The 23,167-nt window shown below is 38.8% G+C and overlaps 1 protein-coding gene across 2 annotated transcripts; it reads left to right on the top strand.

Moving 5' to 3' along the window:
* The first annotated feature begins 10 nt into the window (after window positions 1-10).
* Window positions 11-20,122, top strand: FAM210A (family with sequence similarity 210 member A). Of its 2 annotated transcripts, none has more exons than XM_070420725.1 (4): window positions 11-179; window positions 8,764-9,271; window positions 14,996-15,107; window positions 18,803-20,122. In XM_070420725.1, exons 2-4 carry the CDS (start codon window positions 8,796-8,798, stop codon window positions 19,034-19,036), a joined length of 822 nt encoding a protein of 273 aa, XP_070276826.1. In that variant the 5' UTR covers window positions 11-179; window positions 8,764-8,795; the 3' UTR covers window positions 19,037-20,122. The 2 variants fall into 2 exon arrangements, with proteins under 2 accessions (XP_070276826.1, XP_070276825.1); XM_070420724.1 differs by lacking the exon at window positions 11-179 and adding an exon at window positions 1,241-1,362.
* Window positions 20,123-23,167: the final 3,045 nt, after the last annotated feature.

The following is a 23,167-nucleotide window of genomic DNA, read 5'->3' as shown; positions in this document are numbered from 1 at the left end:
GGCGCGGCTGGTGGGGCCAGGGGTGGTGGGAGGCGAGCGTCCACCTGAGCTCGGCGGGTTCCAGTGTCCCGACCCACGCTCGGCCGGATCACTCTGTTGAGTGACACCGCTGTGGCCTCAGAGGAGCTGTCGTCCGGCCTGCGCGGCGGGAAGCGGCGGCGGCCTCAACGTCCGAAGAGGTAGCCTGGGCCCAAGACCTTTAAGGGCAACGGGAGGGGTGAAGAGGGCACCTTCAACCCGGTTCGCGTTGGGGAGCAGACCCGGGCGCGAACCCGACCCCTGCCCGGCCCCTCGGGCTGTGGCCGAGGGCCACCTGCGGGGATCCGGACTGGCCCGCCCCACCACCGCTGCGGCCGAAAGAGGTCACCCCCGCCCTTCTCTGTCGGGCCGGTGTCCTTGCACATCTGCCTTTGGGACTGTGTTGTAGCTTTCTGCTCTGTAACTCTGCACCCTCTGCTCTTCCCTTCCTCGGAAGCCTGCCGAGGAGGGGTCTGGGCGCCCCCGCCATCGGAGTTGTCTTGGGCAACATCTTAACTTCTCCCGAGGGATTAGCAGCTCGTTCCCTATCGCCCTATTTGGGAAGTGGCACCAGACCTCCCTCGAGGGAGGCCTTTCTGGGCTGTGAGATTCTGGAGAAAGAGCGGCCCTCACCTCGTCTAGAGAAAAGCCTCGTAGCGCGGTCGTCCGTGTTGCCTGCACTTTGATATGGGAGGGTTGCGGGAGACAGCACTTTCTTTGTCCATCCATCCCCGGCTGTGCACTGGAGAGGCGAAGGCACCTACTGTACTGAGACCGGGACGCTCCGTAGTTGAGAGTCGGAGATGGGTCACAACCGACCCGGTGGGCTAAGGTGATTGACGTGTGGACATAGGAACTTGATTGTGCCTCAGCACCTCCCCACCTTCGTGGTGTAAGAACGTGAGCACGTTTGCAGTCCATCTTGAATTATACTTTCCCAAAATCAATCCCTTTACAAGCAGCTTTGAAAGAGTGTTTCGCTGGCCTGCCGACTGGTCAGTAAGGGCAGTTGTGTTAATGAGTAGACTTCGCTTTGGGGAAGGCAACATTCGCAGCGTGTACTTCCTTTACAGCCCTGTCACTTCTAAAATGTGGACCCAAGAATGAATGAGGCCTGTTTTTAACAATTTTAGGGGGAAAATTTTTTTTAAATTTTCTTATTAGATTAAATGCTTCTTCCTATGTGTTTACACAAACTCCACCATGGATTGATGGTGTGCATGAGATATGTAGAGCTCACGTTTTGTAGTTTTTATAAAGCTCAACTGGAAGGCATGTAAATTCAGTTGAGAATAGAAGAACTCTTGAAAATAGTAATAATGGAGAGAGTAAATGGACCACCAGGTAAAAATGTTTTGAAAGTTACTGCTGGTGTTATTTTTCCCATTATTACTAAGTATAATATCTGTTTTTCTGGAAATTGAATTAAAATTAAAGTAGCTGATATTTTAGTACCTTCTGCGTGACAGCCAGATTAAGTGCTTTACACATTTGAACTCATTCGATTCTTACATAATCCAGTGGGATAGTTATGATTATTTTTGTGTTAGAGATGAAGGTTAATACTCCGGTGTCGGGTGAATTTCCCGCCAAAATATAAGATGGCGCGGGCAATTATTTAGGTTTCCCGCGCAAAATCAGGGATTTTTATGATACCTATTACCCCAATGGGTATGAAACGGTTCGCATACGCAGGTAGGTATCTTTGTGAATGGCAAACAAACAAATATTTGGTAATACGCAGTTACAATCGGCCCGAGTTTACACGTTTCCCGCACTCCACCGCAAATCTATATGAACCGAGTTAAGACGGCTCCCGCCGAGTACGCGCAATTCACGCGAGCCGACTTAACTCGTTTCCCGCACTCTTAAATAACTTGGCCAAGGTTGTGCATTTGGGAATTAGTGGAACTAGGATTTGGACCTAGGCGGTCTAGCTCCAAAGACCAGACTATGCTAATGATGAAACAGTGTCTGCTTAGAAAGCCAAACTCAGAACTAAAAATTGGCTGACAAACAGTAGATTTTCAGAAAATATTTTGATTATTCTTAATGCTTGATGTTTAATGTTCAGAGAAAAAATAGTTGTATAAGATCCCCCAAGACAGGATCATTATTTTGTTCAGGGATTTAACCTGAGTGTCTTTAATAGTGCCTGCCTCATAGTGGTGCTTGCTAATTGAATGAATGAATTGCCAAGAAAGGTCTTTAAAAAGCAACTTGTTATAAAAGTGCAGACGAATTACTTCAACCCGTTTTAAGATTGCTTTATGTGCTGTTTTGATTATTTGGCCCACTATTCACCCACTCACACCACCTGGTTTAGATTTCTCCTGGTTTAAATTATATTTTATCCGTGAAAGAAATGAAGTAGCAACTTGTAAATTTTCTGGTCAGAGTAAAGGCAAGCAACTGATTTAGTAGTTACCATTCCGCTTTTTAAGTCATTGGTTCTCAAAGTTAGAACACTCTGACTTGCAATTTTAAAGTGTAATTTCTGGTGTAGAGTCGAAGATCACTTTTTTTTTTAATCCTCACCCGAGGATATTTTTTTCCCATTGATTTTTAGAGAGAGAGGAAGGGAGGAGTAAAGAGAGAAAAAGAGAAACATTGATGTGAGAAAGACACATTGATTGGTTGCCTCCTGCACATGATCCAACCAGGCCCAAGATAAAACCTGCAACCTAGGTCCATGCCTTGACAGGGAAATCGAACCCATGTCCCTTCCATCAGCACTCTGACACTCTAACCACTGAGCAACCTACCAGAGTGAAGATCGCATTTTTGAAATATAAACACAGTTTTTAAAATGTAGATACAATGTTGTAGCTTCCTAAGAATGATATTCTTGGAGGTAAGAAAGAAAGGTGGTTTATGGAAGGTTTGTTTCTCTAAAAAGTCTTGGAGGAAGGACTGTCCCTCCAGTCCACTCACAAAGTGCCCTTACTAAAATTTTACTGCCTTTTGGATCACATAAGATAGTCTTATTTAAAAGATTTAAAAGCTGAAAGTAAGATTGGTTGAGAAATCTCTAAGTTTATTATGTTTAGAGATTCATTTTATATGTTAACTAGGCTATAGTACCTAGTTATTTAATCAAACACTAATCTAAGTGTTATTGTGATGGTATTTTGAAGATGTGATTAACATCTAAAATCAATGGACTTTAACTAAAAGAGATTACCCTCAATAATGTGGGTGGATCTTATCAAATCAATTAAAGGCCTTAATTTCAAACTGAAGTATCTCAAGAAGAAAGAATTCTTAAGATTGTAGTATTGCCTGGCCAGCGGGGCTCAGTGGTTGAGTGTCGACCTAGGAACCAGGAGGTCACAGGTTCAATTCCTGGTCAGGGCACATGCCTGTGATTCGGGCTCAGTCCCCAGTAGGGGCCATGCAGGAGGCAGCCAATCAATGATTCTCTCTCATCATTGATGTTTCTATCTCTCTCCCTCTCTCCCCTCCTCTATGAAATCAATAAAAATATATTTTGAAAAAAAGTTCTATTTTTTGTTAACGATCACTCATTTATTGCAGCCGTTTGTATTCAACATGTCTCTATCGAAATAAACCTACATTTCTAGCCATAACTGGTTTGGCTCAGTGGATAGAGCTTTGGCCTGCGGACTGAAGCGTCCCAGGTTCAATTCCAGTCAAGGGCATGTACCTTAGTTGTGGGCACATCCCCAGTAGGGAGTGTGCAGGAGGCAACTGATCGATGTCTCTCTCTCATTGATGTTTCTAACTCTATCCCTCTCCCCTCCTCTCTGTAAAAAATCAGTTAAACATATATTTAAAAAACAAACAAACCTGTTTCTATGAAAATTGAAGCTTTTGTTTTTTTTTTCGGCCCACATAAACTTAAACCTTGTTTGTTTGGCCTGTGTTAGCCTTTGGGTTTGACATACTTATTCTAGAGGAACAGAATCTTAAGACTGAATTATCACACTGGCCAGTGTAGCTCAGTTGGTTGAGTGTCCTCCCATGCACTGAAAGGTCACAGGTTCAATTCCAGGTTAGGGCACATGCCAAGGTTTCGAGTGCAATCCCTCGTTGGGTGCCTACGAGAGGCATCCAGTCTGTTTCTTTGTCATATCAATGTTTCTCTCCCTCTCTCTTCCTCTTTCTCTCAAATCAATAAAAACATTAAAAAAGAATGAGTTATCTGTGCAGGTTTGATCCCCAGTCATGTCACAAGAATCAACCAATGAATGCATAAATAAGTGGAACAAAAATCCATGGTTTTTTTTTCTCTCCCCCCCCTTCCTGTCTCTAAAATACATTTAAAAATTTGTTTTAAAAGAATGAGTTATCTGAATTGGTCATGGTGTTCTGTAATTGGTTCCCAAATCTGATTAGATTTAAAGGCAGTAATGGCTACCAGTGGTAAAGGGCACTGGTAGTCCAAGGTCTGAGGGGGCAATAGAGATACACAGAATATCACCATTGGATACTCCTACTTAAATACTTACAAAAGACAGAGTTCTGTTTTTTTGTTGTTGATAATCCTCACTCCAGGGTATTTTTCCATTGAATTTTAGAGAGAGTGGAAAGGAGGGTGAGGGACACAGAGAGAGAAACATCGATGTGAGAGAGACACACATCAACTAGTTGCCTTCTGCATGAGGGATTGAGCCTGGTTCGTCCGTGCTCTTGACTGGGAATCAAACCCCCCGGGACCCTTCAGTCCGAGGGCCAACGCTCTATCCACTGAGCAAAAACGGCCAGGGCAAAGACAGGGTTCTGGATGACATTTTTGTCAACAAGTCTAATGAGACTGACTGGTTGCTCCTAACTGTGTTGGGAAAAGTGGGGGGAAAAAAGGAGGAGCCTCAAGTCTTCAAATTCCCAGCTCAAGTTCTGCATAATTGACCTGAAAGTTTCTGTGTCCTCTCTAAAGAAACCTTTCCGCCTCCTGCCCCTGCACTGTTACAGAGCTGAGATTGCTGAAAACCAAACCCAGAGCCTCATCCTGCAAAGTGGCTGAATTATAATACAAAATGAAATCTCAACCGACAGTGTGTCTGCTGTTAAAATGAGGGCATTGATTGGGAAGGAATAAGATCCTCAAATTTGGAATAGGGTACTGAGCCCCTAAATTTTGATCAGTCTTTTTTGCCACCTGTTTGAGGAAGTTAACATGCTTTGACTGAAGAACCTGTAATGGCCTTTCCTGAGGTAATTGCCTTGCAAGATATTGCTGATTCTCAAGAACTGCCTCTACCACTCTTCCCTTGCTCCTAGACCAGTGATGCCGAACCTTTTGAGCTCGGCGTGTCAGCATTTTGAAAAACCCTAACTTAACTCTGGTGCCGTGTCACATATAGAAATTTTTTTATATTTGCAACCATAGTAAAACAAAGACTTATATTTTTGATATTTATTTTATATATTTAAATGCCATTTAACAAAGAAAAATCAACCAAAAAAATGAGTTCGCATGTCACCTCTGACACGCGTGTCATAGGTTCGCCATCACTGTTCTAGACCTATAACTCGACTTCAGTCTCAGCAGGCCTCCAAGGGTCAACTGCAAAGTGTGACCCATGAAGAGGTGTGCTGCACCCTTAAAAACTGATTTTTAGAAAATGCCACAGATAGATCTCTGGGGAATATGTGTGGGGATGGATATCAAAAGTGTGGAATACTTGTGAAAGAAACATAAAGTTAGATCAGGCTGAATTTATTCATAGAGGAGCACTAAGCAGAGACTTTGTATTCACTGTTATAGCTTGGGGGGTTAGAAAGGGCTCTAACAGTTTGGTTGAAACATGGACCAAAGGTGACCTATGCTAAATAAAGTTAAAATGCCAGACCTGCCTTGGTATACTATAAAGGAAAGGATCTAAGGGAGACTGGGATGATAGAGTGGATTTATATGTAAAACCTGTTCACTCACCTTTGGAGGTGATTTCACATGATTTTGAGAAGTAAATTTGTGAGAGGTGCCCCAGCATCCTTGGTGATCTGTGAAGAGTTCTATGATTGCTCTTCTCTGTGGGTCAGGAATTATATCAGGGACTGCTTTTACTGATCTGGGGATCCTAGAATGTAGTGAGGACAATTGGAAATTGGGCAGATATTACAAAGGAACCCATTTCTTAATGGTATATCAATATACTGAAGGAAAAGAACTCAGAGCAGAGGGCAGTTGAAGTACAGGAACAAGAATAGCAATATATATATATATATATGGGAAATGTGGTTGAGCAGAGTCTAAAACAGGAAGAAGTTAGCTTAAAATACAAGTGGAGGACTAGCCTTTGAATGTAGGGACAGTTTTATTTTCTGAGGAAGAAGTTAATGGATTCTTGGATGGGTGTGGATGCAGGTAACTCGGGGAGGGGGAAGGCTAAAGGTGAGAAAATTCACCCCTCATAACTTTGGTTCATTTTTAACGGGAAGAGGGGGTTGGCTTTATCAAATTATTTATTAAACATTTATTGAGTGCCTCCTATGTGCCACCCAGCCTTTGTTTTAGGGGCCTGGGATGCAGCAGTGAACAAAACAGGAAAAACAAAACTCTGTCCTTGTGGGACCATTAGTAGTAAACACAATAAATAAGTAAATTATAAAGGATGTTAGAAGATGAGTGCTATGAAAAAAGAAACAAATAGAGCAAGGTAAGGACGATAGGGATGGATGTCAGGGCTGGAAGGGAGGGGATTGGGAGCAGTGTTGCAATTTTAAATAGAATGGCCAAAGGAGGCATCAGAGAGCTGGTGCCATTGAACAAAGACTTGTGGGAAGCAAATTAGCCATGCTAACTTGAAAAAACTTCCTAGCAGAGGAAATATCTAGTGCATAATTCTTTTTTTTTAAATTCATTCTTTTTTTTTTTTATTATTGATTTCAGAGAGGAAGGGAGAGGGAGAGAGAGATAGAAACATCAATGATGAGAGAGAATCATTGATTGGTTGCCTCCTGCAAGCAACCCCAGGCATGTGCCCTTGACCAGAATCGAACCTGGGACCCTTCAGTCCGCAGGCTGACGCTCTATCCACTGAGCCAAACCGGTTAGGGCTAGTGCATAATTCTTAAGGCAAGAGCCCTTTTACCATATTGGAGGAGCTTTTTAGCATGTTTGGCTTTCAGAATTAATTCAGTTTTGTAAAAATAATTAAGGGCTTAATCTTTCTGTATGGCCTTTCTTACTCATTTAATATTATTTATTTGAAGCACCTTTCTTTATTTGAAGCACCTGTAGCTTGTCATGTTGGTCGTTAAATGGTCTGATTCTTCAGACTGTTATTTGACTTTGCTTTTGTCTGTAGCAATTTCTAGTATCACCTTTAAAGACTTCCTGGGAGCCTGCTAATTTTGAGATATTTACAATTTCATTTTGCGACTCATTTGCATTGTGTTGTTGGGTGATCTGTGAGAGCCTGATAGGAGCTGATGTTAATTATTAATTAGGGAGGGATGAGACAGGGTACTAATTTTATAGGGAACAATTCATTAGTGGATGATTTTATTTGATAATAGTTTGCACTGAGATAACAAATATTTGTGTAAAATGTAGTAGAGTAGCTGTATTTACTGGAGTGCTGATTTATTCGGGTGCTAACTCAAGTCTCGTTGACTCTTGTTTAGTATACAATTTAAAAAAGTAAGATCATCTATTCTCAATGTATTATCAGAAGTAGTAAGTTAACAAGTATGGGGTGGGGTGGAGATAAGGGGTCAGTGGCACTTCCTGATGCCAAGAGAGGGGAACTGATTTGCTATATAGTAATACATACTAAAATTCTATCATACCAGTGGGGAAACCTATATCTAGAGAGGCCAACTAATTTTCTCAAAATAATACCACTATTAACTCTGTTGGGTACATTTTATTCCAAAGCCCATGTTCTTTTAAAATTACATTTTAACTTTACTGACAAAAAAGTTATAGATATCTGGAAAAGTCCATCTCTCTTCTCACCAGCCAATAACATGTGATTTACAGTTTTATATAATTTAGTCTAAAGCAGTGGTTCTCAACCTTCTGGCCCTTTAAATACAGTTCCTCATGTTGTGACCCAACCATAAAATTATTTTCGTTGCTACTTCATAACTGTAATGTTGCTTCTGTTATGAATCGTAATGTAAATATCTGATATGCAGGATGGTCTTAGGCGACCCCTGTGAAAGGGTCGTTTGACCGCCAAAGGGGTCACAACCCACAGGTTGAGAACCGCTGGTCTAAAGGTATTATAGGATAAATGATACTGATAACTACTCATCAGACCGTAATAACTAACACTTATATGATGCTTGTTAATTTACAAAAGCATGTTTGCATCAGAAATTTCATAGAATTCCTATAACAACCTGTGAAATAATCATTTTACTAGGGGATGTGGGCTTGGTGTCTAAAAGGGAATTGCATGGAATTATGTCCCCATGACGTTAGGGCCCAGATCTTTTGCTTCCAGATCTTAAGACTTCTTTCCATTATACTATACTGCTTCTTTGTAGAATAATAGAGCCTTACAAATATCCATTTTGTAGTAATAAAATCACTTCAAAACAACCCTCCATGATGTCTGCTAGACTCATTTACTCTATCATATTTAAATGATGTATTTTAATGAGATTTTAAAATTGCATTATGTTACAACTGTATACCGTAACATTAATTTTGTGGATTTGGTGGCAATGTCTTTTCTTTTACTTCCTAATAATTAATGACTTGTTTTTAAGTAGATTAGTTTAAAATGGGAATCTATATAATCTAATTTTTAAATCTATTCTCTATAGAAGCTGAAATCCATCCATCACCATTCTTCAAAATGCAATGGAATGTACCAAGGGCTGTATTCCAACTGGCACATAGGACATGCATGGACCCACATAAAGCTGGTCTTTTTGGACACTGTCAATATATAAAGGGACCATTACTTTTGTATACAGCTGAATCCAGAGTAGTTTTGGTACAGGTTCCTCTAAAACAATGGCTGCATTTATCTGCTGCACAGTGCACTGCAAAGGAAAGGAAGCCATTCGATGCTCCTTCACCCCAGCTGAGGGCTCTTCATTATAAACAGTGGGAGCAAGATGCTTCCTCTAAGAGGGTTATGTCATCCAATGCCACATCTCCAGGAACGCCTTCAGAAAAAAAAGAAGAGCCTGATCCGTTACAAGACAAATCTATTAGCCTTTATCAACGATTTAAGAGAACTTTTAGACAGTATGGAAAAGTGTTGATTCCAGTGCATCTAATAACTTCTGGTGTTTGGTTTGGAACATTTTATTATGCAGCCATGAAGTAAGTTTTTGCTTGGTTGAGCATCTTTCCCTGTTTTATCAAAATATTTAATCTTTTAAAAAAAATTATTGTTGGAAATATTACAGATGTCCCCTTTTTTTCCCCTTTAACCCCCTCCACCCTGCCCTCCCCCACCCCGGGCCTTCACCACACTATTTTCTGTGTCCGTTGGTATAAATATCCTATATAATAAAAGGGTAATATGGAAATCAACCGAACAGCTGAGCGGCCGGTCGCTATGACGCACACTGACCACCAGGGACAGACGCTCAATGCAGGAGCTGCCCCCTGGTGGTCAATGCGCTCCCATAGAGGGAGAGCCTCTCAGCCAGAAGCTAGGCTCATGGCTGGCAAGTGCAATGGCAGTGGCAGGAGCCTTTCCTGCCTCTGCGGCAGCGCTAAGAATGTCCGACTGACGGCTTAGGCCCACTCCCCACACTCCCTGGGCCTGAGCTGGCAGTCAGACAACCCCCGAGGGCTCCCAGACTGTGAGAGTGCACAGGCCGGACTGAGGGAACACCCCCCCACACACATACCCCCAGTGCACGAATTTCATACACCGGGCCTCAGTATGCATATAAAGTCTCTGGTTAATCTCTCCCCACCTACCCCCCCTACCCCTGCCTTCCCTCTGAGAATCCTCAGTCTGTTAATCTTAAGTGTACTAGTTTTGAAAGCCTTAAATAGTTTTTTAAATGCTTTAATGTCTTTAATTGATAGAGAATGACTACTTTTCATAACCATGTCACATTTTAATAATAATTAACATTTGCTTACTGTGTACATCAGGCATTGCTAAATTTTTTAACTGTATTACCTCATTTAATCCTCACAGCAATCATATGAAGCAGGTAGTGCAATTATTCCCATCTTAATAATGAGAAAACAGATTTTAATAATAAGCCAAATTAACTTAGTTTTTCCTAGAAAAACTGAGAGTCTGATGTCAAAGCTCATGCTCTTAGTCACTGTGTTCACCTCCTATCAACATTTAGGGTAGCACAGAGATAAATCATATTTCAGAAATTTAGCTGCACCAGAAATTTTGTATTTATATATTTCTTAAAGTGTTCATAAATGTAAAAAACATTATTTTTCCATGTGTATGATTTTAGTGGAAAATTCATAAGATATTTTTGCAAAATTCTGGCTAATACCTGTTATACACACAAACTTGAGCAAATTGCAGACTTATGTATTAACATTACTCATATCTGATAAATGTCAATGCATATCTTTTATTCTTATCAGAAGTTAATTTCATGTACATTTAAAATTTTGTTAAGAGGATAGATCTCATGTTAAGTGTTCTTACCTCAATAAAATAAACTTTTTCAAAAAACTTAATTTAGTAGGCCTAGCCTGCCAATATTGTAAAACCTAGAATTTCTAAATGTTCCTTTCTTGTTAAATACTGTTCCTTTCTTTTGGAGCAAGAATACACATAGAAACAGCTTCCCAATAATTTCCAGTTTGTTTCTGCCTCTAGCACAGCGGTTCTCAACCTGTGGGTCGCGACCCCTATGGGGTCGAACGACCCTTTCACAGGGGTCACCTAAGACCATCGGAAAACACATATATAATTACAGATTGTTTTTGTGATTAATCACTATGCTTTCATTATGTTTAATTTGTAACAATGAAATTGGGGGTCACCACAACATGAGGAACTGTATTAAAGGGTCGCAGCATTAGGAAGGTTGAGAACCACTGCTCTAGCACAGTGGTTCCCAAACTTATTTGGCCTACCGCCCCCTTTCCAGAAAAAATATTACTCAGCGCCCCCTGGAAATTAATTTTTTTAAAATTTTAATAGCAATTAAACAGAAAAATATATGTATTAATGTTTCTACCTTTTTCGTAAAATATAGTAAAGAAAGGTATAAATTAGAAACATTGAAGTTTGAAATTATGAAACTATTTATTGAACTCAGAATAGAAAGGTAATACAAAAAAAGTTAAAACAAATGCACCTGTGGCCATCACCACCCCCTGGATCGCTGCAGCGCCCACCAGGGGGCGGTAGCGCCCACTTTGGGAATCACTGCTCTAGCAGAACCCAGTAGGTACCAACCTGTCCCTGTTCCTTCGAACAAGAAAAGTACTGGTCTGGTCCTGAGCAAGCCCAGTGAGCTCATTGTCCTGAAGGCAATGATGACAGCACATTAATGGCTTTTTACATCTTAAATTTCCTTTTTTGAGCCATTGAGGATTTTTCTAATTCAGTACTGTGGAAGATAACATGAGTAATACTTGTTTCTTCTGCCTTCCTTGGGTTGCCCTGAATAAGCATTCAGTCTCCTGGCGTTAGAGGCAGAAATCTAAATTTCTAATTAATTGAATATGATCATCTCATTTGGACTATTAAAAAGAGTACTTTTGTTTCCTTTACTTTTCCTTCTTGAGTTAAAGATTTCTATAACTAAAAAATCGGACCCCAAGTAACCTAGTGATAATAGTTATTCTTAAGGGTTTTTTTCATTGCTATCTGGCACCTGAGGCAGTTGTGACATTCTGCCATCCCCTGTGGAATGCACCTCTCTCAGTTTTATCCTTCCCCCTCTTTTCTGCAGAATGTTTGTGTGTAAGCATGGTGACAAGACAGTCTACTTTAAAAATCACACCTCATTCCCCATCAGAACTTGTCTGTTGGCTATTTGCCAGCATGCGAAATCTGTGTGCCAGCCCCACCACTGCTGCCCAGTTATGACTACTGGTCCAATTCTGTTATAGCATCTCATAGCTAAAAATTTGTATTTTGTAGGGTTTGTTGCTTCCCAGCATAGTCCTTAATGTTTTTACTGAATCTGTAATACTGCAGGAGTTGAAAATTGATTTGTTCTAGTAAGATCTTATTGCAGGTAATACTTTAAAAATATAAGGACTTACGATATGTTCAAATGGCAATTTATCTTTCATTGTGAGATGATTTTATTATAAAACTAGAGGTCCAGTACATGGATTCGTGCACGGTGGGGTCCCTTGGCCTGGCTGGTGATTGCGGCCCGTGGGAAATTGACCGGCCCAGGAGATTGGCTGTGGGAGCCACCAGGGGGCAACTCCTGCATTGAGTGTCTTCCCTCTGGTGGTTAGTGCCTGTCATAGCGACAGGTTGACTGGTCGTTCAGTTGCTTAGGCTTTTATATATATCGATTAGAGTTGATTGTATTAAATACAGGTGATTTGTTTTTTAATTTAACTGACAAGAAGCTGGCTTTATTTTATTTTAGTTTTAGCTTGTTGCCTGCTTACTATTAAAAGAAAGAAGAAAAAATAATTTGTAACTTGAAGGATGGGCATTAGAAGTCACATTGCATTACTGGCCAATGTTTGTTTTAGTCACTCCGACAACCAGCATGCTGCCTTGCTAGTCACCATAAAGCAAAATGCCATTCTTTATTTAGTTAAGTCAGTGATCAAGACCTCAGGCTTTTGAAACATTTTATTTCAGGGAGTTCTAAATTGTGCATGGTAATGGATTTTATTTTAAACTAAACTGTTGTCCCTATCTGGCAAAAACTTGCAGATACATTATGTCTTCTAACCAGAAGTCTTCTGTTTGGTCAAATGTAGCTCTGTGATGATGGTTTTGTCCTTATGTTTAGATGCCTCATGTTTTGGGCCTTAGGGTCCTAAAGCTACAGATTCACTCTGAGGCAAAATCCTGACTGATTTTTACTGCACTTTATTCAGACTGTGAATGTGCCTTTGCCCTTGTGTGTTTCTGCGCCACTAGGAACATCCATAAAGCTGGCAGTTTGTGAAGCAGAGATTTTTGTCAGGCTGTGGGAAGTTCAGAGTAAAAAGTTTCAAAAATGGATATTATTTGAATCAAACCTTCATTGATACTTCATACTTAGCAATTCCAAAGAAAATAAAAGTTTTTTTTATAAAGTCAAGTCATCAAATCAGTATTTTAGAAATAAGTGGAACCAGGTGCTTGTTTTTGTATTTTACAAAGGATACATATGTAAGGTGTGTGAGGTTATTATTATGGTAGTTTTTATTTTTTTAATCACCCCATTTTGTCTTATATTTGGCCAAATGTTTGTCTTTTTCCCCCTTTATGATTGCTGTTAAATATGTAGATTTTACATTCTGGGCTTAGTCTGAACTAGAAAATGATTAATGGAGTAATTTTATAATTTTATTGGCACTGGAAGGTAATTAGCATGTTATGGTAGGATGTTACTGTACATTGTGACTATTAGAGCCATAGAATAGTCTTTATGATACTAAGTCTTGCTTTAATACGATTCTGTCTAAGAAAGAGGTTTTTAAAAGAACTGATGGTAGAGATAGAAGAAACCAGATTGGATTTGTAATTGGCATCTTCCTTAAACTCTTCAAAGATTTCTTCAGTTATCTGGTTTTCTTTTGTAGATGATAGGTAATTTTTCTTGATGATGTTCAGCCATATCTATTGAGTAATCCCTGGTTTCTTAGTATTATAATGAAATCATAGAGAGGGACAACTTTTCCCCAGTTACCAAGTTATTTTTTAATATTAAAAATAAATCAGGATTTTGCAACTACCATAATAATAATGAATCCAGGCAATTTTTTTCTGAATTACAAAGAGAAAGAGTATGTGTTCTGTGGAACAATCTCTGGACCCTACCTTAACCCTACCTCAAATTTAACATCGGTGATGGAACAAACTACCATTATGTGGCCCCTGTTGACGCACCGAAATGAACTGTGCAGAATTAACTATGCAGTTTTCCTTTTGAAAAACATTTAACCAGAATCTAATCATGAGGAAACAATCAGACAAATCCAAATTGAGGGATAGTCTACCATGCAACTGGACTGAAAGCTTAAAATCTCCGTGTCAAGAAAGACATGCTGCCTTCCTCCTTGACAGAAGGTCCTGGGAATCATTTCTAGAGAAAAGGAGACTAGAGAGACACAACAGGATAGCATTAAGGGACATACTAGATCAATTCAGGAAATTTTATGTTAATGTAGGAGAATCACAGAACAAGAGCCTTGTTCTGATTTAGAGGTGAAGGGTCTCAATATCTGCAAATGCGTGCACGTGCCAATGTAATAAAATATTGATAATCAGAAAAACTACAAATAAATTAGGGCTTAACAGCTCAGATTAGAGACATTCTCTGCCTTCTCTCCCTCCCTCCAAAAATGTGTTGCAATTTATGGTAATTGTTCACCTGCCTATTCACTTCTGATAATAGTGTAGAAGCACCCTTTTAGAATAATTGAAGTTTTCATCAAATAATTTATTCATATCATTAGAATCATTTATTCTTTGCATAGTAGTACAGTAAGTAATGTTATATAACTTGCTTTTACAATAATATTATAGTTTGGCATGTAATACTAGAGGTAAAAAATCTTAGGTCCTGAAGTTTGAGTTGGAGCATTCTAACTAACGAAGTGATACTTAGTTGAGAAAACTAAGATCAGGTAAGTGATTCTGACCCTTTTCTCCTGGGCTACATAAAGTTATTAATTTTGCTTTGATAAATGCTTCTATTTTTTTGAATATGTTAAATGCAGAAGTTGCACACAGTAAGCTATAATACAACACTGGTGTTTGTGTACATATTGTTCGTTTAGAGTGAAATTAAAGTGCTTGATAATACAGAACTGATGTTTAAACAAAATTTGGTTTTGGTGTTTTCAGATAATCTTTTGAAACTATTTATCCCTAAAATGTGTATATGTATATATATAAATTACTTTTTGTTTCTTTCTTAGAGGAGTGAATGTCATTCCTTTCCTAGAGCTTATTGGGTTACCTGACAGCATAGTAAACATTTTGAAAAATTCCCAGAGTGGAAATGCCCTAACAGCATATGCCTTGTTTAAGGTAGGTACTATTAGAAATTAATTACTCCTCACACTTAACCGATGACCTGCTCATTTCCCCAGAAAACTCAATGTTAGCACCTAATAGTTCTTTTTTGAAAATACTGCATTTCATCTCTTACATGTCCAATAAAATTTTTTAAAATTTAAGTGTAAATAAAATGATGGTTTAGGAAGATGCCTTGAAAATAGGTAGATCATTCATAATCTGCTGTGATCACATGAAACTTCTGAATTTCTAGGGTACAAGTCATTTTTTTTGACATTTTTCCTATACATAGTATATTAATTTTTCTTATTCAGTGAAATTTAGCATTTATTTTACTGTTTATAAATAGTTCATTTCTTAATAAGTAAAATATAAAGTTTAATGCAAGTTGTTTTATATGATAAACCTAATTAGACTTAGTTGTTAGATGTTGTGTATGTTTTATTTTAGAAGTTCATAGACTTTATAACTTTCCTGGATTTAGACAGTGACATCTTAATAACTATTTCTACACCTGTGGGTCTTTTTTTCAGAAGAAGAGACTCATTGTGGAATTAAGCCATATTAATCTTTTTTTTCTCTATTGACAAATAATTATGAGGTTCTTTGTAGCTTTATACTAAGAGAGGAAACAGGTAGAAAGCATTTGAAAACTAGATGTTATTTTACTTTTATTATATGAAAATACTTAAAATTATGGTTTTATAATAGCACTCAAAACTAAAGTTGCTTTATTTTGTCATCCTTATTAGAATCCTCTGAAATCTTGAGAGATTTCCTCTTATTATAATTTTGACTTAGCTAAGCTTAATTGCTGAGTTTTTCAACATTAAAATTTATTAAATTCATAAATTATCAAGTTTATAGCTTTTGTGGACATAATTTAACCTTAATAAATCAAACTGTTTGATAATGATTTAAACCATTTCCTTAATTATAATTGCTCCTTATCCCATGCTCCCATAATGTGTGTAGCTCTTGTATAGTTCATACCACAGTCTCTGTGTTACTTTTATTTTTTAAAATATATTTTTAATTATTTCAGAGAGGAAGGGGGAAGGAGAGAGATAAAAGCATCAATGATGAGAGAGAATCATTGATTGGCTGCCTCCTGCATGCCCCCTACTGGGGATCAAGCCTGCAACCCGGGCATGTGCCCTTGACCTGAATCGAACCCAGGACCCTTCAGTCTGCAGGCCCATGCTTTATCCACTGAGCCAAACCAGCTTAGGGCACTACGTTTATTTTTTAAAGTTTGTTTTCTTTATTTGATTATGAGTGCCCAGGAATTTAGAATCATGTCTTCTTTCTCTTTGTGTTTTCCGTGTGCTTGGTATTGTGCTTTGCAGGCAAATTGATGCTCAATGCATGTTTGTTGGGTTTAGATTGAAACGTGAAACTGTACATGTAGGTAATTACTGTTAGCAGCTTTTCTTCTCACTCACTGTTCCTGTGCATAGTGGGAAATGTGGAGGGAGATTCTCTTGAGTATTTACTGTAACCCACAGTCTTAAGTAGAGCAACAAACACTGAGATTTATTGCTTTGATAAGGCAAAGCCCCAAAGAGTTGTGGCATAGATGAAAAAAGTAAATAAATAACCTGAGAGTATGACCTTGTGGCCTTGGCTAGGACACACTCATAACCCCCTTGTACTATCCTTGAAATGCACCATTGGTTGAGTTGCTTAAAACTTGTTGGGCCCCTACTGTGTGCCAAGTGCCAAGTCTAGGTACTGGGGATACTGTAATTAAATAAAATGGCACAGAATACCTGCTCTCGTGAAGCTTATATTCTAATGGTGGGAGGCGGTTAGAGAGACAAAGAAGGGAAAGTTAAAAAAGAAATAAACACACACACCCAGTATATTTAGATGGTAAGTGCTAAGAAGAAAGAACAAACCGGTGATGGGGGTGTATTTGTGTTGTGGCTTGGTGTTTTTCAGGAGGGTTACAAGAAGGTGAGAGAGTTAAGCAGCTATGGGGGAGAAGAATGTTTCTAGTAGGGGAAACCCAAGTACAAGGTCCTGAGGCAGCAGGACACCTGGAGTGTATGAGGGAACAGGAGGAACCAATGTAACTACAAAGAAGGAGCAGGGCCACAGGCAAAAGAGTGACTGCATCAGGGCAGCCTGCCAGGCTGTTGTGAGCACTCTGGATCAGATGGAAAGTCAGTGGGCAATTTTGAGCATCTGACTTCTTTTAACAAAATCACTTTAGCTGCTGTATTGAAAACATGGCAAGGGTAGAAGCCCGCAGGCCTGCCAGGAGGTTAATGCAGTGGTCTAGGTGAGAGCTGATAGTGGCTAAGACCAAGGTGGTAGCAGGAGAGGCCGTAAGAAATAGGTGGATTCTGGATATATTTTTAAACTGTCCAACAGGTTTTGGGCCTGAGCAACTGAAGAATACAGTTGTCATTTCCTGAGGTGTAGACAACTTTGAGAGGAGAGGTTTAGAATGGGACCATTGAACATCAAGAGCCAGTTTTGAACAGATGACATTTGAGATCCTGTTAGACATCCAGGTGGAAACGAGTAGGTGGTTTTATATACTGGAATTTAGGGATAAGGCTGGATCTGAAAATTTAAACTTAAGAGTCATCAACACATAGATGGTAGTACAGACAAAACTGTGTAAGACCGCCAAGGGAATGAGATGGGTGGAGAAAAGAAAGGCTCCAGGCACTGAATGCTGTTCAGAGGTAGGCGACAGGAGGAGGAATCAGCAAGGACCCCTGGAAAGGGGCAGCCTCTGATATAGAAGGAAACCAGGGACGGGGGGACCTGGCAGCCAAGCGGAGGACATGCACCGAAAAGCTGTCTCAGGTGGTTCTCGGGGTTCATGGAACTCTGCTCAGCTATGACAGCAGTTTTTGTGGAGGGGGTGGGGTGAAGGAAAGCTTGGTTAGGCTAAGTTCAAGAGAAGATGAAGAAGAAAATTGGAGCTAGCACACGCAGCTCTTTGAAAGACCTTTCGTGTCCGGTACCCTACATATACGATTCTGAATTTTAATACAACAGCCTCTGAGTGTGATACAGACTCTGCTTTTAAGATTCTCGTTGACCAGTTTGTCTACTATTTAGTTGTGGCTCTTAAATCTCTGATCAGAGTTAAACCTGTGCATGTCTGCAACACATGTACCATTTTACCACTTGGTCTCAGGGAGGTTCTGGTTGGGATTCCAGACCCAGGGCAGATTGTAATGAGGAAGGAGTGTAAGTCCTGGAAAACTCAGAGGAAAGAGATATGGAAGTGAAATGAAGCTAAATTCAGTCAAGAAGAAACACTTGGCCCATGCTTTCCTCTCACTATGTAAAGTGGTTTGGTTCTAGTTTAGTTCTAGATATTGTCTGTGGGTGGGCAGGGTTTTAAGCAATAGAGATCTGTGTACCTTTGTTGTTGGTAGTGGTTCTGAGCCCTCTCTGATTTCCCAGCGAATCGCCCCTCCTACCCCTTGCCCAGGTTCACTAGCACATGGTCATAGACTTTAATGCTGCCACAACGAACAGTCTATAATCCTGGGTCAGTGTCTGAGTAACAAATATTTATAAAGTGAGTTTACAGAAGAAGCACCCCTGGTTAGGAGGGAGAACCATATAGAATACAACTTCATTAGCATTGTAAAGCATTAAAGTAATTTCCCATTGTTTCTGCCTGTGACAATAGTCATAATCAGGTATTGATCTGCCTGTTTGCTTTTTTCCTTCAGATTGCAACACCTGCCCGATATACCGTGACTTTGGGGGGAACCTCCTTCACTGTGAAGTATCTGCGTAGTCGTGGCTACATGTCAACACCTCCTCCTGTGAAGGAGTATCTACAGGATAAGATGGAAGAGACAAAGGAGCTTCTCACAGAGAAAATGGGAGAAACGAAGGATAGACTCACTGAAAAATTACAAGAAACCAAAGAAAAGGTTTCTTTTAAAAAAAAAGTGGAATAGGGTGTCTTATATAAGAGGTTATAAACGATCCCTGCGCTTTAACCCTTAAGAAACGAGGGACAGATTCATGCTCCTGAGTATATTTTTGGTTGGTTTCCTAACTCTGCCAATTCTCGGAGGGTTAAAGAACTAAGATAACCTTTTTAACATTAAGTGTCACTAGAAAAATCAGTGTTCTTTGAAAAGAAAAAAATGAACCCAGTATAAGAATTTCACATCAATAGCAGCATTAAGCAGTGTTAATGTCTAAGTCAGACTCTTTTCAAGGTCCTCAGAAGCATACTTGCTTATGTTTTGTTGCAGCTATACTTTAGGCAGACGAGGCAATTGACTTCTTGAATAACTGATGTGGCCCTAGACAGGAAGTTAATGCTAGTGTTCATCTTTATATTATTCATTGAGGTTTTAACTGTATTCAGCCCTCATTCTCATTATGGAGACAAACTTTTATCATCAAAACTGCCTATGAATAAGAGAATAGTGTTTCTATAAAAAAAGTGTTTAACAGTTACATACCAGTTAAAATAATAGACTTTATATGAAGAAAACTGAATAAAAATTGAGTTACACATGTAAATAAGATGTATTGGTTATATGTAAATGAAAAAATTGACCATTTAAAAATTATTTTTACCTGAAACTTGTCATAATCAAATTTTCAAAGTAAATATATATGGCCATAGTACCTTTTCACCTAGAACATAAAACTATGAATTGTTTGTGTCCTTTTCAACTAATTTTTCAGAGAAAAAGTGAAAGTAATTATACCGTAAGTTCATTGTTGAAATCAGATGATCTTAAGCAGCGATTCACGTTTGTGGTTCTCAAGAAAATACCGCTTTGGAAGAATGGAAAATGGCACCAGGTTGTATGGACCTACCCACTCTCCTGCCACTAGCAGGTCTCGTCTCCATAAGCCAGCGCTCTCTCCCAGTGTCTTCTCCCAGAGTTAATGGTGATCTCATTATGGAATAAATTTTAAATTTGTAGCTGCTGCTCTTTCCCTGATTTTGAATCCTTGCTTGAGCGTTTTACTTAAAATTTTTTATACTAAAACTATCATTAAATTATCTGCTTGGAATGAAATTCAACCATTGTCAGATATGAAAGGTGTCATGATTGTGTGGGTGTGTTTAAGGATGTCTGTATCTGTTTTAACTGCCTTTTACTTCATTTCCCTTGAATTGATATTTGGATGAGGGAATGGCACCTGCGTAGATTGTCTGTTTAGATCATCAGAGGGACCAGCAGGAACAATCCTGCAAAAATCACCGCTATTTGGCAGGTTTTCGTATTTAATATTTAGTTTGGCCAAATTTAGAAAATACTTTAAAGGAAAAAGAATGTTTACATTTGATACATTTAATCATTATATTGGAACACCTCTTAAGTGAATATTCTGTGGTTGGAACTTCTTTTGTGGGTGGGGCAGAGTAGTGAGGGGAGGGCCAGGAGCCATTAGTGTGCCTGGTGCAGTGCTGATCAGGAGAATGGTTAGTCCTCTCACTCAGAGTGGAACTTGCGATTTCAAATTGACAGCACATTTTCAAATCTAAATATAATTGACATGTTTTAGCCTGTCTGTTAAATAATTCACCTATTTTCAGATATTAAATGCTAAGATATTAACAAATTTCTTGTTTTTTTTCTTCTTATTTTTTTAACCACTTGAGACTTTGCCTTGTGTTTTAATATCTTGCATTATATAGAACTCTTCTAAAACAATTTCCTTTCACTGTGCACATTGCACAGGACATATTTTCCAATGGGGATAAATTGTGGGTTCTTAGAAGGCACTAATAATCCTGAGACTAAAATTTGATTTTCTTGAGTATCCACCTTTTTGCTTAGTCCATTTGTTTTGCTACCACCCAGTTTCATAATTATGTTGCATTTATTCAGTTATAGAAAGTGAGATGCTGATGAGTGCTTTGAAATTCTCTAATAAAAAATTCTCTGAATTCCTCACCAGTTTCTGCTGGCCAAAACCCAACCACCCAGACTTCAAAGGAATATATATTTGAATGTGAAAGGTAAAACGTTGAGGTATATATAATTTTTAACTGTATTAGGGATGTTTGAACTAGTTTCAAAATGAGGTTTTATTTATTGAATATACATCAGAACTAGTGGTCCCTGTATCACTTCGTACCAGTGTGGTCTGCTTAGTTAAAACCAGTTCTTGCATCCCTTAATTTTTTATGACGGTTGTTATTTTTGTAGTTATTATTTGGGTTTCTAGTGTTTTCTTTTTCTTTGCAACTCTCCACACTAAAACTCACAACATTCTGGAGAGGCCATGGCGTAACTCTACACAGTAGTGAGGTGTAGCAGGAATCTCCCGGCGGGGCACTGGGGCTGTGGCTCACAATGATCACTATTGATTTAAAGCTTTATTTAGCCTTCTGTGTGTGTGTGTGTGTCTGTGTGTGTATGGATCTTCTGAAAAGTTTTTTGACGTACAAGTTTTTCTCTTTGATTTGTGGACACAATGCTGAGGTTCAATAACTACATGAAACTACTGGCTGTGAAAACAAAACAAAAAATCCAAAAGGCTGTTTTTCCAAGTGCCCTCTCCCTCCCCACCCAGGGAAGCTATGTGACAGTGGGATGCCAGTTTCAGAAAGATTCGTCTTACCTTCAACCCTCTGTTTGTCTCTTTGGTCTCTTCTCTTTTCTTCAAGAAAGAAGTTGATCCTAGTGATTTCAGCCCATGCATTAAACAGGAAAAAATAATATATGTATAGAATTCATATTTTTCTAAAGGGAACTTAAAAACTACTTCTACATGTTTGTACAAAACTGGTTTATACCACATGAGCAGAATCACAAGGTTAGCTTTGATACTTTGTTCGTCTTTGTATTCAGTTGTATAGAACTTCCAAATTCAAAATGAGAAGAAAAGCTGTTCTGTAGCAAACCATGTAAGCAATAAATATATTTTAAAACACCCCCCAAAAAATCTGTAAAGATGGGAGAAGTTCTTTTGACATTTAGCATCAGACATATTTGTATCATATCAAATGCTGTTGCTAGTATATTGCTAACCTTAGGTAAATTACAAGTAGCTTAAACGGGGACACCTGTAATATGCTGTATGAAGTTAAATAAATTGTTAAGCTATATAGAAAGTAAATATATATAGTTTGCAATATATATCGTAAACCCCATTTCATTTATAATAAACCTTACTCTTTGGATTAATTGGCCCATAAATTCTGGGAGCTCCAAGGCAGAGCAGCTCCCCATCTAGTCTGCATGTGTATAAGTAGGATGTGTTGACAGGTCAAGAGGCTATGACTGAGATTTAACCGAATATGAAGTGGATGAAAAGGGTTTGCTCAGCAAATTAACAATTGAAATGAAAAGATTAGGTAAGAGATGTAGTTTATTCAAGGATAATAGCAAAGCCGAACTTTTAAAAGTACCAAAAAATGTCTCTTACTGAAATCTTTTGCGTACAAGTGCTGTTTTCAGACCTCAAGAAGGGAGAAAAGGAATGCATATACTGAGATTACCTTCCTCCCAGTAGTGAAAATAATAAAATTATGCCTTCAAATGTAGTCTTCAATTTATTTTTTTACAAAATCTCCCTCCACTTATTTACAAATGAAAAATATTACTACTAGTATAGTCCTGTGTGCTCCAGGATGAAATGAGCTATTGGCTGACTTATTTCAGTGATCTGAGAAGATAATTCCAGGAATTTAAAAGATCTTCATAGTTTGGGCAGAAGTGTTTGAAGAAAAGAAGCAAGTTGTATATTAGACCCATGTAGCTTTTTCCTGTGTTCTTTCCACAGGATCGGGCCATCTTTAGGACAGTGTACACAGGCCACTGTAGAATATGGTGATGCTAATGAAATGGACAGGAGGGGATTTTGGCAATAAGACAGAATATGTGTGCACCTTTCATAGCATGTTTGAAATGATACCATTTTTACAAAATGTATATGTGAGATACACATTTCTGAATTATTAAAGGATTCTTTCTGAAAAATACTTGTTTTAATAGTAATGTAGACATATATCTTCTGTTGGCTACAGTTCATGTTTTTTTTTTTTTTTAAATGGGGACCTTCATTTAATTAAGATTTTCAAAATTGTGTCTCCACAAGGCCTAAAATAAAGT

Source organism: Myotis yumanensis, unplaced genomic scaffold (genome assembly GCF_028538775.1).
Source record: "Myotis yumanensis isolate MYYU_CA2020_CCGP unplaced genomic scaffold, mMyoYum1.0.hap1 SCAF_7, whole genome shotgun sequence".
NCBI lineage: Eukaryota > Metazoa > Chordata > Mammalia > Chiroptera > Vespertilionidae > Myotis > Myotis yumanensis.
The sequence above is the reverse complement of the archived record's forward strand: the minus strand, read 5'-3'. Positions and strand labels throughout refer to the sequence as shown.

Excerpts from the sequence above, each read along its gene's own strand:
- FAM210A (XM_070420724.1), top strand. The coding sequence starts at position 1,338 with ATGGAGAGAGTAAATGGACCACCAG. Across the intron at positions 1,363-8,763 it reads GAGAGTAAATGGACCACCAG|AAGCTGAAATCCATCCATCA; the intron begins GTAAAAATGTTT and ends TATTCTCTATAG. Across the intron at positions 9,272-14,995 it reads TTTTATTATGCAGCCATGAA|AGGAGTGAATGTCATTCCTT; the intron begins GTAAGTTTTTGC and ends TTTCTTTCTTAG.